At 46.6% G+C, this 17,216-nt stretch overlaps 1 protein-coding gene across 6 annotated transcripts in view; it reads left to right on the top strand.

Annotated features, from left to right (window-relative positions):
- The window catches only part of PRMT8 (protein arginine methyltransferase 8), a 120,118-nt gene that overhangs the window by 85,960 nt on the left and 16,942 nt on the right, over positions 1–17,216 (top strand). For all 6 annotated transcript variants that reach the window (XM_080660338.1, XM_080660337.1, XM_080660336.1 and 3 more), the window contains 2 exons: positions 2,932–3,047; positions 9,834–9,984. In XM_080660338.1, the coding sequence (XP_080516464.1) occupies positions 2,932–3,047; positions 9,834–9,984 (267 nt within the window). The remainder of the gene's footprint in view (positions 1–2,931; positions 3,048–9,833; positions 9,985–17,216) is intronic.

The raw sequence follows: 17,216 nt of genomic DNA on the forward strand, positions 1-17,216 counted from the left end.
ATAGATGAATAATATGTATTCCCAGGAAAGAACATGTCTTTTTCTCCACTGAGCTATTAAAGTGGTGATTTGAGTCAACTTAGTATGTAGTTTTGGTAGGCCTGGGCTTCGTTGTTGCTTCAGTTACATTCGTTGCACCACAGTGCAGCTCTTTTAAAGAGTTTGTTTCAATCCTTAAACAAAAGTTCGCAGATCTTTCTGATGTTATTATTTAAATCACCAGAAAATTAATAGCAATATTTCCTGGTAGCAAATGGACCTTACTCCACATTCACTCATTTGATAGATAAGACAGAATTGCAACAAAAATTAACCTGCTTGATTTGCATTGTCTCCCATCCCTGCTCCACTTATGTTCAAGGAGGTTTTGGGAAATGAATGGTCAGCAGAAAGGAGAGGGAAAAATCTAATGTCCTGGCTGATCGGTCTCCTGAATAACTGAAGGTAGTATAGTCTAGCTGGGGACATAAGAAATGAACTAACCCCTGAAAAACACACACACACCTAAAACATAGGATATTGTGAAGCAGTATGGACACTAAATATTTGGGAATGAAAGAGCATTATATGTGGGTCTGTATTGAGCCAAAAGCTACGCAGTAAGTACTGAGGATCAGGAGGGCTCCACGGTGGGGAATGGCTGGAAAGGGTTTATTAAAGGCCGTGAGACTTCAAGTTCATCCCTGGAGGACTGGGAGGAACTTTAAAGGTTATCTAACACAAAGTTTCCACACTGTGGTTGGTATTGCCTGTATGGATTTGTAAAGTTCCAGCTCTTTGGGTCCTGAGTCAGTAGGTCTTATTGGGCCCAGGTATCTGTATTTTTAAAAGTGTCCCAGATGATTGTGGAACACAGAACTAGTGAACCAAACTCCCCATTTTACAAATAAGCTCAGGGAAAAGATTGATCTGCCCCTGGTTACACAGCTCAAATGGTGGCAAAGCCAACGCTCCAACCACATAATGACAACCACTATCTGTCAACCTCTCTCTACAGGCACTGCCTTACGCTCTGTATGTTTATTATCATGTTTAATCCTCATAACAACCGAAGTTATCATCATCTCCATTTTAAAGAAGAAGAAAGCAACTCTTTGAGAGGCTAAATTCTTGTGAAGGTTACACAGAAAATAAATGGCAGAGCCCAGATTTGAACTCCAAAGCCCAGGCCTTTAACTATTACATGCACAGACTCTCTCAGGTATTTGCCTAACACTTGCACTAAATTCAACTTATGCCACGGCCGCCAGACAGTAAGAGCAGGAGCATGGTGCAGGCTCTTAAGGAAGGATTCCAGACAAAGGCAGTGTGTCTTAGTGAGAAAGTTTCTCTGGGAAGAGGATGGGTAGGTATTTCCAGATTCTAGAGGGGAGTCTGGTGCAGGTCCTGTTGCTGACCGAGCAGCTTCCTTCTCCAAATGCAGGTTTCAATTGGGAATTTGGCACCAGCCTCGGGTGATTTAATGGGGTATGACTGGCATCTTATCCTCAAGCCAGACTTTCACAAGTGCTCACCCTCTGGGAGACGGTTATGTTCTCTGCCTCTTCTCCCTGAGGAAGGTCTTTATGTGCCTTAGAAAAGCGTGAGTCAAAGGAACACAGCTCTCACTGGCTGCTTTTTGTTCCCTCCCCACACACCCCCTCTCCCAAACATACAGGGACATAGTTCCCTAAGATACCATGTATTTGATGAACATTGTAAAAAATTTAATCTTGAAAGATTTTAGGACAAAACATCTCTCCTTTCAATGCATTTCTAAGCCTGTCTGTAAACGGAGAGTTCAGCTGCCTAGTAACTGAGGCCTCTGCAAGCCACCCTCTGCATTGTGCGAAGGGAAATTGTATTCCCAGTGCTGTCACATTGGCTCAGTGCAGCTGCACGGTCAGGAGACAAGCTGGGTTTGAAACCTAGTGTCACCATCTCCCTGATGAGTGACATTGGGCCCGATACTGCATGTGAGTCAGATGCCAACTTCTTCCAGCCCTAATTCCTCATCTGACATACACAAGTATCCATCCCCATGGGGTTTCCAGGGATCTGAAGTGAAGAATCTGGCCTGGGCTTGGTGGTCACTCAGTGATCACAATGATTATCATCATTTAAGGGTGATCTTGGGCCATCAGACTTGCATTCATTTACTCACCAATCCTGAACCCTAAAAATTTCTTCTTCTCAAAGCATCTTATGAGCTGCCCAAGGGGCCACTGAGCACCACTGGGGTGGTGTGTGCCCCACCTGGGAGATATTTCTTATGGGAAAGCTCCTTAGTGAGAGCATCATGGCATGTGAGAGAGGTAAAGACTCTCATGGACACCCCCTCATTTTGCAGTTAAGAAAAACTGAGATTCAGGGAGGTTAGGGAGTTTGCACAAGGCTTGACCAATAATTGGTGGTGCTGAGATTCAAACTGTAGCCTCTTTCACTTTACACGCCCATGTTTCTCTCTGTTGCATTGAAGGTTCAGTGAGTGGGGACAGGAGAAGGGAGAGAGCTGGCCATTCTAGGTGTGCAGAATGTCTGGAGCAAAGGCACTGACATAGAAATGTGGGTGCAGGTAAGAAAGTTCAGAGGAGACTCTGCTAGCTCAGAGATGGGGATAGGAAAGTAGGTGTAGGAAGACAGGTAATTTGGATTCTATTCTTAGGCCTGTAGCATTCTAGCTGAATTACCCTAGAGAAGTTTCCCAGCCTCTCTGAGCTTTAGTTTTCCTAACCATAAAGAGGGACCTGTACACATAAGATGGTGTGAATGAGCATTTGGCACATTGCAAAGCTCTCCACCCAGATGAGCCATTCTTCTCCTATTCTGATGCAGGGGAGCACGGGCTGCCCCTCACCCTCTTGGGCATGCCCTGCTCTGGTACTTGGGAGGGTCTGGGAGACTTCTGGGGGATCCTGCTGTTGGCCCTCATGTGTTGTTCTCTTCCCTCAGGGTGGGAGAATGTCTATGGCTTTGATATGAGCTGCATCCGGGACGTTGCCATGAAGGAGCCCCTGGTGGACATCGTGGACCCAAAGCAAGTGGTGACCAATGCCTGTTTAATAAAGGTCTGCAGACTCATCTTTCTTGGGCCTGGACATGCTGGGAACCCAGCTGTGCCACCCTGTGGGCATGCCTGGAACCCAGCTCTGTCACCCTGGAGAGTGGTGGGCCTGGAGTAAGGCATTGCCAGCTCCTGCCTGACCCCGGCCTGGTGTCAAGAACACCTTAGCCAGAGCATTTGGCATCACAAGATGACCAGTCAAAAAATCATACAGAGAGAAACTGGAGTCCACAGTGGCACAGCTGATTGGCGGGAGTCAGTACTTGTCCCTTGGTGGTGTTGGGGCAGGGGTAATAGAGGAAAGGACATCCTGCAGGCAGGAGGGTCTGTTCGGGTTTGAGTAAACTACTCCATTCAAAGGTGAATGGCCCTCTTACCAAAGAAATCCAGTACCGAAATCTGCTGTGTAATCGTCATTACACTCCCATGTCCTAGCACACGAGGGATGTTCAGACAGCAATACCCACTTGAGTGTTCTTGTTCATACATGACCTAACATTTCCCCCCCAAAGCTTTCTTCAGTGCAGATGCAGAACACCTGTTCAGCATTCCCATGATATCAATCCCTAGTGCGTTCTCATTATTATTGAATATGCAAACAAACCAAATTTGATAGAGTAAAACGCAAAGCTCCCCTTGACCTTCCCTCCCTTTCAAGCACATGCTCCTCCTAGAGCAGTGGTTCTCAACCTTTCTAATGCCGCGACCCTTTAATACAGTTCCTCATGTTGTGGTGACCCCCAACCATAACATTATTTTCGTTGCTACTTCATAATTGTAATTTTGCTACTGTTAATGAATCGTAATGTAAATATCTGTGTTTTCCGATGGTCTTGGGCGACCCTGCTAGCGGTTCTGTAGAACCGCTGCTATAGAGCCTAAGACCATCGGAAAACACAGATATTTACATTACGATTCATTAACAGTAGCAAAATTACAATTATGAAGTAGCAACGAAAATAATGTTATGGTTGGGGGTCACCACAACATGAGGAACTGTATTAAAGGGTCGCGGCATTAGAAAGGTTGAGAACCACTGTCCTAGAGGGACCACTGTTCACACGTTGGATTGAGCTTTCCAGTCCTTTTGCTAAGTCTTTGCATGCATATATGTTAATATATTATGTTGAGTCATATAAACTATTGATATGTGATTTTTTAAAAGCGAGGAAGACATTAATTTCATATGGTTCAAGCTGATTTTTTAATTTAAAAATCTGGATTCATTTATGTAAGTATTCATCAGCCCACTCAGCCCTAATCTTGCTAAAACATACTTGCCTGCTCTGTCCTGTACATATCACCTCTTTTCTGGAAATATTGGTGTGGAGGACTGGGACATTTACAGTGCATGAAGGGGAAGGGGCCCAGGACCACTGGGGAGGAGAGGAAGTTTCTGAAGGACTAATGCAAACTGCTGATTTGACAGATGAGAAATGTGCTTTGTCCCCAGACACCGTCTTCCTAATACCACAACCCTTGGTTCATAGCGTCACTGTGGCATTTAGAACCACCCCTGAGAGCAAAAATTCAAGATGAGCCTCACACAGGTCTCAACAGACTCTGTCTCCCTCTCATAACATTCTATCTAAGAGATTTGGCTTTGAGTCTAAGTCTCAGACTCTCCACTGACACAGTTCTCACTACTTTATGCGGCCAGTTCCAAGTCCAGGCAGGATTGATTGTGGTCAAACGTGTCCTTTAACTTCTTCCTACCAGCCCCTCTCCCTTCAGGTGTCCCAAACAAGAACCAGGAAAGTACACTGTGAAGCATGCTCACCATAGTGCAAACATTTCTGTAACTATAGTGGAATAGATAGAATTCACTGTACAACTATATTTGTCAAAATGACACGTGGCAGCTCTATTTGACCATTAGGCAGCTGTTTGTCATGCCTTTAGTTTGGTGATATAATTCCTCAGTATGCGTGGGCCCCAGGTGGCTTTCTGTCCCTGACCTGCAGGTGTGACACTGTACATCTGCTGGTCATACTGTGGACTAGCCTGTTTCCATCTGTCCAGGCACCCTAGATTCCTTCCTCTGCCTCATTCCAGCCAGGAACCAGTAAGGGACTTCCCTTTGGTAGCACGTGAGTGCAGCCAGGGGAAAGCAGCCAGACTCAGTGAAGGTGTTACAGGCACCAGAAATACCAGAAAAGGTGTTATCGAACAGCCCCCTGAATTGAAGGAGGGCTGTCCCCTCCTCAGTTCTTGTCAGTCTCATAGGAAAGAATTCAAATGAGTGACCCCAGACAGTTGTGTTGTAGTAAAGCGAATAAATTAAAGAAATAAAGCAAGTTAATTTATTAAAGATTCAAGGCAAGCGAACCTATCAAAATACCCCTGGTTTATGAAGCACAGATGGCTCTCAGCTAATCTGAGGAGCCCCGCCTAGTAGAGGTTTGGCTTTTTGTGCTTTTCTGTCTTCCGGTTTTAAAATTCCTCTGCTGGATATCTTGGTACAGACTAGCTTCAAGGTCTCCCTTTTTCTTTGTTTATGGCTTTCCTAGAACTTATGAGAAACATTTTACAGTTTTATCTTGACAAGCCCGAGACTGCCGGCTTTGCAGGGGTGGGGAACGTCCGGCCTGTGGGCCATGTAAGGCCTACAAAATCATTTGGTTTGGCCCTGCCAAGGCATTAAGGGTGAGTTAATTAAGTGTTTGACCAAATAGAGCAGGCTAATTTTTAAGTTGATAATTTTGTATGGCCTCTGAATGATGTTATAAATACCCAAATGGCCGTTGGCAGAAAAAAAGGTTCACCACCCCTGGTTTAAGGAGTGAGATAAAACTCCCCCTATGCTCCCCCTTCCCTGAGACAGCTGACTTCTTTGGTGGGTGAGATAAACTCTCCCTTCTTTCCTTCCCCTTTCCCCCTCCTGCCTTAGCAGTTCCAGGTTGATTTAAGCCATGTATTCTCTGGTGAGAGAGGAGAAACATTAGTCATTTGTTCTCAAGCTCCTTGACTGAGAAAGATAAGATCTTGCTGCAAATTGTAAAGCTGTCCAAACTTGTTAGGCCTTGTTTAATTTTCTTGTCTCAGTTTCCCTATTTCTCCTGCTCTGGAATTTTCCTAACTCCTTACTACCTTGTTATAGAGGGGCAGAGAGGCTGTGAGGAGGTGTCAGGACTGGAGCTCTGAGCTGCAGTCCTGTCCCTCCCCCCCCCCCCCCGCCCCCCCACCTTCCCTGACCTCTGAGAAGGCTGGGGACTGGCTGTGATTGCTTCCTCCACCAGGAGCACCCCTCTAGCAGCTATCTTGCTAATGTGCTAAGCAAATGTCTTGCTGAGCCTGTTGGGAAAACACTTGCCCTTATTCACACACTTAATTGCTATTTTCATGCTATTAACGCTGCAGAGTGTGACACTTTATTATAATTAAGACTCTGTTTTGACCAGACTTCTACTCTGAGACAACCATTTGTAACATTGTTTAGTGGTGGGGATAGCAGCAACCAGGGGCTCTTCTGAGTAATTAATGCCTGTGGAGCCCTCCACTTCATGGGGGTCACCTGAGGCCAAGTCCAGGGGTCTCAGAAATGCTGTTGCTGCTGTGAAAAGAAAGCAACCTTCCAGCAAAGGGGTCTGGGTTTTGGGGAGCCAGGATAACTGCGTTTGATTCTGTAGACTTGGGGTCTGAGAGGAGAGTGGAGCTGAGCCCAGAGGGCATCCATGTCTCAGAAGCCCAGCCACAGCTGGTCCCACTCTCACAGATGGCCCAACCCCCACTCCTAAAGACCCACTTCCTCCATTGGCACCATTTTAATGTATAGCTCCATTATTTCTGTTTTGGAGGCTTTTATTCCTTCATAGGTCCCCATTAAGATGCAAATGTCTGCAGGACCTGGTGAACACTGTCAGCTAATACTGTTGATAGTTGACATTTGATTGATGGACAGCTGAGAGCAAGACCCTATAGGGATAGAATTCCTGATAGATGGGTGGTGTGTGCGTGTGAAGTGAGAGGAGTGACAGAAGGAAAAAGAGCCAGGTCTAGATGTGTCACAGAGCCCACTTTCCAGTTCTCCCCTCCTGTGTTCAGGCCAATATGTTTGGATATTTTTAGCTAAGCCATGAGGACTCATGGGAGGTTTGGATGCAGGGAGCGGCACAGTCTGAATGGATCTGAGAGATTAGTCAGTTGGTATAAAGGAGAGACCTGGGAAAGGGAGGATAGTTGTCACATAGGAGACCTGTCAGGTGCTATGTCACACAGCGAGGGTACACAGACCAGTAAGATGTGGCCTCTGTCAGTACAGAGCTCCAGTCCAATGGCAGGGGCAAGACAAAGGTGGTAAGGCTGCTGGGATGAGCCAGAAGTAGGGTAAAAAGACCAGGCTAGGCTCGTGGAAGAGGGGACAGAGAAAAAAATGCCACAGACCTTGGAAAGAGCCTGGAGCCTGGCTAGCTGGCCCTGACTAAGAAGGAGATGGAAAAGTCAGTGAGTGTAGGCACTGGGAGCCGGGTGGACTGTGCTGATGCCATTAATACAAATATAGTCAGCACAACTTGCCCTAAGAGTTGTTGAGCCGGAGGGAACCTGTGGACAACACGTGGCCAGGAAGGATAATTATCAGCATGAAGGCTGACAGGCACTGGGTCTAAACAGACTTCCTGAACGGGGGTGATGGCCCAAACTAGCAGAATGACATGTAATGGAGGGCCGCTGCACTTAGGCCCCAGGAAGAAAGGACAAAGGATTGTGAGAGGGATGAAGTTGGGGGAGGAGGTTGGCCAACTAAATGGAAGAGCCAGCAGTGTGCTCTTTGAGGTCAGATGCTGGTGAAGGAGTCAGAAAGCATGACTTTGGAGAAGCAAATGGAAAAACAGAGGCAGTTGGAGAAGAAAAGGTTTTGGTGTGAGCTGGAACAGGCATTCAGCCTATTCTGTGGGTGGAGATTGCAGAGACTGGTGTAGGCTCTCATTCATTACGTAGAGGGATCCACCAATTGGAGGTGTTAGGAAATGGAATCAGTTGCCTGGTAGGTAATGAATACATCATCCCTAAGGTGTTCAAGCAAGCACCAGATGGCCACTTCCTGGGAATGCTTCCGAGGGGCTCTTGCATTGGATTCAGGGGACTGGCTTTCTACTTCTGCATGCCCAACCCAGGGTTCATCATTCCCTTAGTTCTTAACATTATTGGGGCTCCCACATTCCCTTAAACCTGTAGTCCCACCTCTTCCCAACTAATAAGTCCGAGCTCAGCTCCCCCGGGGATGTTAAAGCTGCTCACCCCAGACACCACAGGGCTCTGATCGCTGGCTCCCTTGACCACACCTCCCTCCTCCTTGTCCCCTGGAGGCAGGACTTCTCTTTGAAGGTCCCCAGATGCATCACATCTGCTATTCACTTATTTACCCTGGAAATATGTAGAGATAAGGGCATTTCTGCTACCTTACTTTGTTTCTTCCCTGCTCTTCTTTCCCACCCTCAGACCCCTGTCCTAATGATTCCCAACAGGTTTTTTTCATTCCCAACATGTATTCCCAATGTTTCCTCTGAGAACCATCCCAGACACACAGGTGTCTGGCTCTTGCAGTCCTCAGGACAGAGATCCTTGCTACACACTCCGACCATGGGAAGTCCTCCCTTAGACCTCACTGAAAGCTGCCTGGATGCCTTTTGGGCTCTTGAAAAGTTTGCCCTGTCTCACTGGAGCCAGCAAACAACAGCCAACATTCTTCACATAGAAAAGAACAGCACAGTGCAAACTTTTATTACACTAGCTCCTCACACAAGATTGATTTTCAGCCACTTCCCAGCTGAAATTGTTAGAATTATTAGTTCTTCATTCTCCAGCCAGAACTGAAAAACTCTCAATTCTTATTTACCCTTTTCCCTTTCTCTCTCCTCCCTCCCTCCCTCCCTCTTTCTTTCTTTCTTTCTTTCTTTCTTTCTCTTTCTTTCTTTCTTTCTTTCTTTCTTTCTTTCTTTCTTTCTTTCTTTCTTTCTTTCTTTCTTTCCCTTCCTTCCTTCCTTCCTTCCTTCCTTCCTTCCTTCCTTCCTTCCTTCCTTCCTTCCCTCCCTCCCTCCCTCCCTCCCTCCCTCCCTCCCTCTCTCTCTCTCTCTCTTTCTCCCTTTCTTTCTTTCTTTCTTTCTTTCTTTCTTTCTTTCTTTCTTTCTTTCTTTCTTTCTTTCTTTCTTTCTTCCTTTCTTTCACTGTCCAGACCTGTTATAAATGCCCAGCAGGACTTCCTTTAGCTCAGTCAATGACTGTGGGGTCCTCATTCTTGTAATAATACTTGTTGTCTCCTACTGCCAGTCGCTTAAAATGTCAAACATCTGGAAAATGAGAGTCTGGTTCCCCCATTACTGGGAGGATGTGATAAAGCACAGATTGCTGTTCCGGTTCAGTAGGGCTAGGATTCCCTCCCTTCAGAATTTGCTCCCAAGTGATGCCCACACTTGTCATTCTGGGACCTCACTGTGAGAACCACTAGATGAACATAACGAGAGAGGTGGACCACTCTGAGGACATTCAGTTTGGGCTTAGGGTTGCTCCATCTAATGAAGCTTCTTTTCTATCCCCTCCCCCTCCATCAGCCCCCACCCCCAACAGATTTACCTTTTTAATGTTGTTCCCTCTGGGTTCTGACTCATATCTGTTTGTCTCATTGTTTCATCCTAGAAAGAATGGAGGGGGTCATAGGGAGGGTGTCATCCTTAAGTAATGACACCCTGGAGAGTGTACAGTAGGTAGTCCCCTGCAGAATGCAGTTGCCCACCAGGACACAACCCTGGTGGAGGTGCTAAGTGTCCGGCTTTCTCTCTTCTCTGGGCTGCAGGAGGTGGACATTTACACAGTCAAGACGGAAGAGCTGTCGTTCACATCTGCCTTCTGCCTGCAGATCCAGCGCAATGACTACATCCACGCCCTGGTCACCTATTTTAATATTGAATTTACCAAGTGCCACAAGAAAATGGGGTTTTCCACAGGTGAGCCTTCCCCCATACTGAGGCGTTGTGGGGAGTGACACAGGGCTGGCCCCAACTTGGGGGAAGGACCTGGGCATTAGCCAGGGGCCCTTAGTTGGCATCTTTAAGCCTTCTGCAGCTGCGAAGTAATCTGAGAAAATTTCATGTCACCAAACTCTTGGCTGCCCAAGGAGAAGGTAAATAAAATCATAGCTGCCATGGCCAGAGCTATGAGAGAGCATTAAGTGAAGAGAGGCAGGGGTTTGGGTTCCTTTTCAAATGCACATTTGTTTATTTAGCATTTTTAGAGCATATTTTATGAGGGGGTAAGGAAACAGAGTGGAATTAGGTTTCTCTCCCCCTGCCATGCCTCACTACAGATTCAGTAGACTACAAGTGGCGTCTCTATGTGTCCTGCTTTCTTCACTACGTCCACCCAGTCCATCCTCATTAATTCCCTGGCAGTGGTCCCCAAAGACCACCGCGTTCTCCCTCCCAGCCCTCCTGCAGAGGTGCCTCACTGCCTGTAGCAGATAAGCCCAAATGTCTTAGCCAGGTAAGTGAGGGTTCGGAGACCTAGCCCTAACCCACTCCTCCAACCTCATTTCTCACCCCTCCTATGCTTTGCCTTCCACCCCTGTTCCATTCTCACAAAGCATTTTGTAGTTCCCTGAATTCAGTGAGGCTGCTCAAGTCTCTGGGAATTGCCTCGCATACCCCAACTCCGTGTCCACCGCAGTGTGCCATGGGAGCAAGAGGGTCTTTACATTATGTCAGAAGCTCTTGTCATGTCCTTTCCTCCAGATGGCTGCCTTCTCCCTGTGTCCTCATGTGGCCTGTCCTCTGTGTGCACATATCCCTGGTGTCCGTGTATGTTCTAATCTCATTCTAAAGGACACCAGCCAGATTGGATTAGGGCCCACCATAAGGGCCTCATTTTAAGTTAATCACCTCTTTACAGGCCCAGCTCCAAATATAGTCATATTATGAGATATTGGCGTTTAGGGGTTTAGCATGTGAATTTTGGAGGGACACAATTTAACCCATAACACCTTCCCTGTCCCCACCTTCTCACCTGGCCCACCCCATCACAGGCCTCATCTGTCAGCTCTGTAGTACTTAATCCCCTCCTTCCCTCTTGGGTCAAGCTTAGGTGTCCTCCTCGGGTTCCCTAACACCCTGTGCTTAGATCTGTCATGGCCATGTTTAAAGTGATGCTTATACACAATAGCAAAGAGAAACCAAAGGGTATAAAAAGTTTTTTCCCCATTCACCCCAGTTTCACACCTCAGAGGCGTATATTGTTAAGGATTTCTTTTGTATCCTTCCAAAAAATTTCAGTGGTGCACAAGCACATCCATATCTATATACACCTTTTTTATTCTTTTTATTTGAAATATAGACTCACAGGAAGTTGCAAGCATAGCACATAGAGTTCTGTGAACCCTATGCCCAGCTCCCCACATTGGTGGCATCTTACATAACTAGAGTACAATATCAAACTACAGCATTTAAAAAAACACAGGTTGGCTCAGACCGTACACTGCCTTCTGCTACCTTTCCTTTATTTAACAAGTTGTGTTGGCGGTACTTCCATAGGCTCACAGAGATATCTACTTTCTTTTTATAAACAACGGCACAGAAATTCAATGTAAGGCATGCCATCGTTTTTCAACATTTCCACCCATTTTGCAATCTTTGGTCTCCCTGTGAATTGGGACCACATCTCATTAGTCTCTGCTCTCTTGGCTTCTATGGCAGTGCTTGGATCATAGCAGATCCTAAACGAATCTCTCTCTAAAAAAACAACAACAAATCTCTATGGGGATGTATTCAGAGTCACCACTCACGTGGGGTCACCCTGGGACCTGGGAGCATGCATTTGGGGTTAGTGTGCACATGGCAGGAATTGGTGGGTTCTACCAGAATTCAAGGATTTATTTACTTCAGAAGACCTGGTGACAATGCTCCTCTCTTACCTGTTGTCAGAGAGAGCAAGCGACTTATCTAATCCCTCATGGAAGGGCTTTGTCCAGAACCAGTGTCTCCCAACTGCCAATACCAGGGTTTTCTCATCTCCGTCAGCCAGGCCAGTGCTGGCGCTCCCTGCCCTGGGGAAACCAGAGGTCCAGTCTGAGTCGGTACAGCGGTTACCCTTCTTCGAGGGCAGCCTGCAAGCTCATCTTCTTGGTGGGTAGGGCCAGCCAGGATGGAGCAGGGAGGTTTTACCTAGACCCTGACAAATGGAGAAAACTCAGCCTCACAATGGTGAGGAGTGGGGGCAGTGAGAGGGCCAAGGAGCCTGTGTGGGGACCAGGGCTGTGACTGGAGGCCAAGCGTGGAGAAAGGCTGGCTCTGCCTCCACAACCACCAGGATGATGACCTGCCCTGCTGCAGGTGCTAAGGAAGTCAGTGGGCCGGGGAAGTCTGGGAAAATTCTGGTTTTTGAAAGCCTGGGCTCCAGCCCTGTAGGTCTCAGCTGGGCTTCTTGAGGTCAAGCAGACAGCCTGGGGAATTCTGTCTGGAAATGGCTTTCTGGCTTTGTGGTGGCAGGGACAACATTCCTGATGCCCTCTCCCAACCCCCCCACAAGTAGGAGTCTTGGTTAAATTCAAGTTCAGAATCAAAGAAGTCAGCCCTGGGCTGCCTGGAAAATGGTGAGAATTTCAATGCTAAGTCTCCAACCACAGCTCCTTTCCTTCCTGTTCCTGGTCACACCCACCATAGTCCCACACAAGCCCCTAGGAGAAAAGGGTAACGAGAATGTTTTATAAGCTCAAAGACCTTGGGTCCAGTTCAAGGTCTGAGCATGCCTCTTTGTCTTTCGCAGTCATGGCATTATGTCCCCTCCCCTGTGCACAGAATCTCAGGAACTTAGATTCTGAAAGGACATTCGGATGTCCTGTAGTCCTCCTTTCCCGTGTCTTGGTGCAGAAGCTCTCGGAGTGTGGCCCATGGACCAGCAGCATCAGCATCACCTGGGAACTTGTTAGAAATGCAAATTCTCCGGCCTCACTAGACCTACTGAGTCAATCATTCTGGGGTGGGGCCCTGGAATCTGTGCCTTAAGTTCTCCAAGTGATTATGATGCACGATCAAGGTTGAAAACCACTGCCCTTGTGCAAGCATGCCTCACCAGTGCTGACGTCCTCTGGAAGGGCAATTCCATCTCCTGACTGCGGTATGCCTTCTGACTGCATGCCTGCTGGCTGACGGATCCCTCCTGCTGCAGCCTTTCCACATACACAGCTATCAGGGGAAATTAAATTGGTTAGCTGCTTTCTCAGACACCCTGAGATGTCAGCGTGGGGTTTTGCTTCCCGCACAGAGCAGATGTCCTTACCAGTTAGCAAGGGTTTGGCAGTGGGCTTTACACAGACCCTCTGCACTCTGACACCAAGGAGGATTTCCTTTCTGTTTCTAAGGATCCCAGATGCACAGAACTGGATCAATATTAATTCTTGGTTCATGACATACTGTCATAGTTGGGTCATGCATGGTTCACTTATTGCTTATTTATTTATTAATATAATGAATACCTGTGAGCTCACCACCTAACTCAGAAATGAGAATAAAATAACTAGTAATTAGAAATAAGACTATTATTATTATTAGAATGTAATACATTAGCTAAGAAATAAATTATTAGAATATAAAATATTACCCAGAACCCCATTAATAAATATGGTTATAATTCATAAATGTAAGTAAATTAACTTACAGTCACATAATAAATCCATGTGAGCTCACCACCTAACTCATTCACTTAAATGCTATCAATGCCTTTCCATCCATTTGGATGCTCTACTATCCCTGCCCCGCCCCATATCACCTCTAGGTGAACACTGTCCTAAATTTTGTGTTCCTTATTGTTTTACTATTTTAGAAAAGTTTTATCACATGTGTGTGCAGGCCTAAACAATGTATTGTTCGGTCTCAGCTATTTTTGAACTTCTTGCAAAGTGCAGCCTGCTTATGTGATCCCTCTTCATCAACCCCCAACCGTGCTTCCATCTCAGCCCAGCAGCAGCTGACACTGGGGAGCCCACCCCAAAACACACTGAGTCTTGTGCAGCTTGAAAGCAATCCCTGTTAATGGCCTGCCACCTCCTCTTTGTAGCTCCAGGCAGGAGCTCTGATGGGCACAGGCGCCCAGGTTTCCATGCTGTGCTAGCCAGCAGGCCTAGCTTCCCCATTCACCGCTTTGGCACATCTTAGGCAGGTACAGGGAGGAAAATGGACCTGGGGCCCCAGGGCTGCTGTGTAGTAGGTAGAAGGGAAAGCCTGGATTTGAGTCCTGGTTTTCCCAGGATTCAGCAAAGTAGGATGGTCAGATGCTGAAGGTGACATTGGGCAAGTTAGTCTCTGGGTCTTGGGTTAGTTATGTGTGAAATGACACCATTGGACCTAGGTGACCTGGCAGCCCTTTTTAGTTTTGCCGTCCTTTGACACTGAGTCATTTTCTCAGGTCAAAGAAGCTTCTTGGTGCATAGTCTTTAATTCTTCAGAGAGCTTGTGAACCCCCTGGGGCCGTGGTCGGCAAACTGCGGCCCGCAAGCCACATGCGGCTCTTTGGCCCCTTGAGTGTGGCTCTTCCACAAAATACCACGGCCTGGGCGAGTCTATTTTGAAGAAGTGGTGTTAGAAGAAGTTTAAGTTTAAAAAATTTGGCTCTCAAAAGAAATTTCAATCGTTTTATTGTTGATATTTGGTTCTGTTGACTAATGAGTTTGCCGACCACTGCCCTGGGGCATATCATTACACATTAAACAGATGGGAAGAGTATTAGATTCCAGTTAACCATTGGGAAGTGAAACAGAAAGCAGGATTCCACTCTTTTTCCAAAAGCACCAGGAATAACCTTGTGGAAACCTTGCTGTTTGTTCCCATGGCCCCTGTGGTCACAACTCATGCCAGACTTGTCTTCTCACTTAGGGGGTAGGATCTGAGGGGGACAAGGCTCTATTGGTTGCTGGTCCCCAAATTTTGGACCATATCTGGCACATCAGAGGCATCTTGAATAGATGTCTGTTGAATGAATCAATGGATGGATGGATGGACGGATGGAGGGATAGATGAATGCATACACACTTGGAATCCTGCAGGCAGTATTGGTCACCATCACTTCAAAATACAAAAACAAGCTGTCCGTAACCCAGAACCCAGAGAGACTGTGAGGGGAGAGGCCTCAGGGAGGGAGAAAAGGGGTCCAGATATTGAGTATGAAGTTTATCTTCATAACAGGGAAAGCTGGGGGCAGGGGAGGAGAAGAAAAGACTTGCTCACTGACAGGAACACCAGGTGTCCTGCACAGCCCTGTGGTGAGTGTTGGCCGTGGTGCACAGCAACTTTCTGGATGCTTCCCCAGGACATTCTAGAATCTAGATCACTAGAATCGAGAAGCCCACCTTTGCAGGCCAGAGCCATAGTTTATGCATAAGTAAAATGATATATTACCTAATGCTTAGTAACACCCTGACATAGGCTTACTATGTTATAGGGTGGGTGATCATATAATTTATCTTTCAATTAAGGAAACCTTTGAGAGAAAGGGAGAGCTAGTAATAATTATGCCAGGAAAACAGAAGTAAACTGTGCACAACAGGTTTGGTCATCCTTAGTGTATCTTTTCCCTGTTCTCATCCCATCTAACCCTCACAGAGCCCCATGGTCTGGAGGCGTAGAAAATGAGCCCCAGGGTCATGTGCAAATACGTGGCAAAGCGGAAGCTGGAAACTGGGTCCTTTCCACTGACACCCATCCAAAAGGTGTTATCAGATGTGAACCATTAGGTTTGCTCAGCAATTTCAGTCATGGCTGTTCGTCTGTATCACCTGGGGGAGATTTTTAAGTCTTGGCAAACCTGCTCCCTTCTCACCCCCAGAAATACTGAATTCGAATCCCTAGTAGAGTGAAAACAGTTGAATTTTAATAAGTTTCTTCTGGACATCTTGTTGGAGGATCAGGACTGAGAAGACTGGTTTAATTAGTCCATAGCTAATGAACCCATCATGGAAATGAGACCTTGGGGAAGTTCTTAACCCTTTGATGTTGATGTCAGGGGGAGAGATCACTTTTCTCTAACCCAAGGCTGGCATATTTTCAGGGGCTACCATCAGAGTCAGACTCCTAGGCTTGGTGGCTGGCAAATCTGAGCCAGTGAAGTCTCTGGGATTCTCATGAGGCATCTGACTAGGTAAAAGAAGGAAGGTGCTTGAATCCTCTTGCCTGCAGGTCTATAAGAACTGGAGAGACACATGTATGAGCTGCTGTAGGTGGAGTGGGGGCAAGAGCGCTGTCAGTCATACACTGCTCTTCTCCACACACACTGGAGACTGTCTTTTGACAATTTATTTAGATGCAGTTGGCAGGGAAGATGCTGGGAGCAGGCACACTTTGTAGACAGCAGTATGCCTTAAACTAAAGGACAGGAAGGCTGAATGTGTTTGGGGATCCAGGATAGGAGAGTCACAGATTGCATGCCCATGATCCTCCTTCAAGCCCTTCCAAATGTTCAGGCTGCTCTTCCCCCTCTAGGACCTTGAGTTTGCATTGATTTCCCACATGCACACACTGAAGGCTACTCATGTCTGAATCCAAACCACTGACATTTGATCAAGCCAGTTCGTTGCAAAGGGCAAAGAAAGACAAAGTCTTCATCACCATTCAAGTGGTGCTTGAAAGATGTTAGAGGCCACCTGGTCTGACTTGGTGCATGATAAATCCCAAGTCAGTGGACCCCAGCTGGCTCGTAAGCTTGTGATACAGTTCTAATTCTTTCTGGTGAATTGAAGTCTGCCTTCTAGTAATTTCCACCGACTAACCTTTGCTCTGCCTCCAAGGTCACACATGAGTTTTTCCATGTGACAGCTTTTTGGAGTGTTTAAAAGGCACTTATGTTCTCCCCCAAGTCTTCTCATCTTTAACTTTGGTCCTAAGCAAAGAGGAAATCAGTATTAATGAGTCCTGTATCCTGGTGGGGAAGATAAGTGCCTGAAGGGCCAAGAGAAACTGACTATAAGATGCGATCTTCTATTGTTCTTAGGTTCAAAGTGTAACTGAGCATCTATGGATGCATTGAAGCTTCCATAGGGATGTCTATCTATTCTGGTTTTATATCAAATAAATCATTTGTTCAGTGCTTACAGGTTTACTAAGTGAGGTGGTAAACACTGAAGATATAACGGTGAGCAGGCCTGGCATGGTCCCTGCCCTCATGGAGATTGCAGTCTTGGGGAGGACACAAACAAGTG

This window comes from Plecotus auritus (assembly GCF_963455305.1).
Source record: "Plecotus auritus genome assembly, chromosome: 3".
In the NCBI taxonomy this organism is placed as follows: domain Eukaryota; kingdom Metazoa; phylum Chordata; class Mammalia; order Chiroptera; family Vespertilionidae; genus Plecotus; species Plecotus auritus.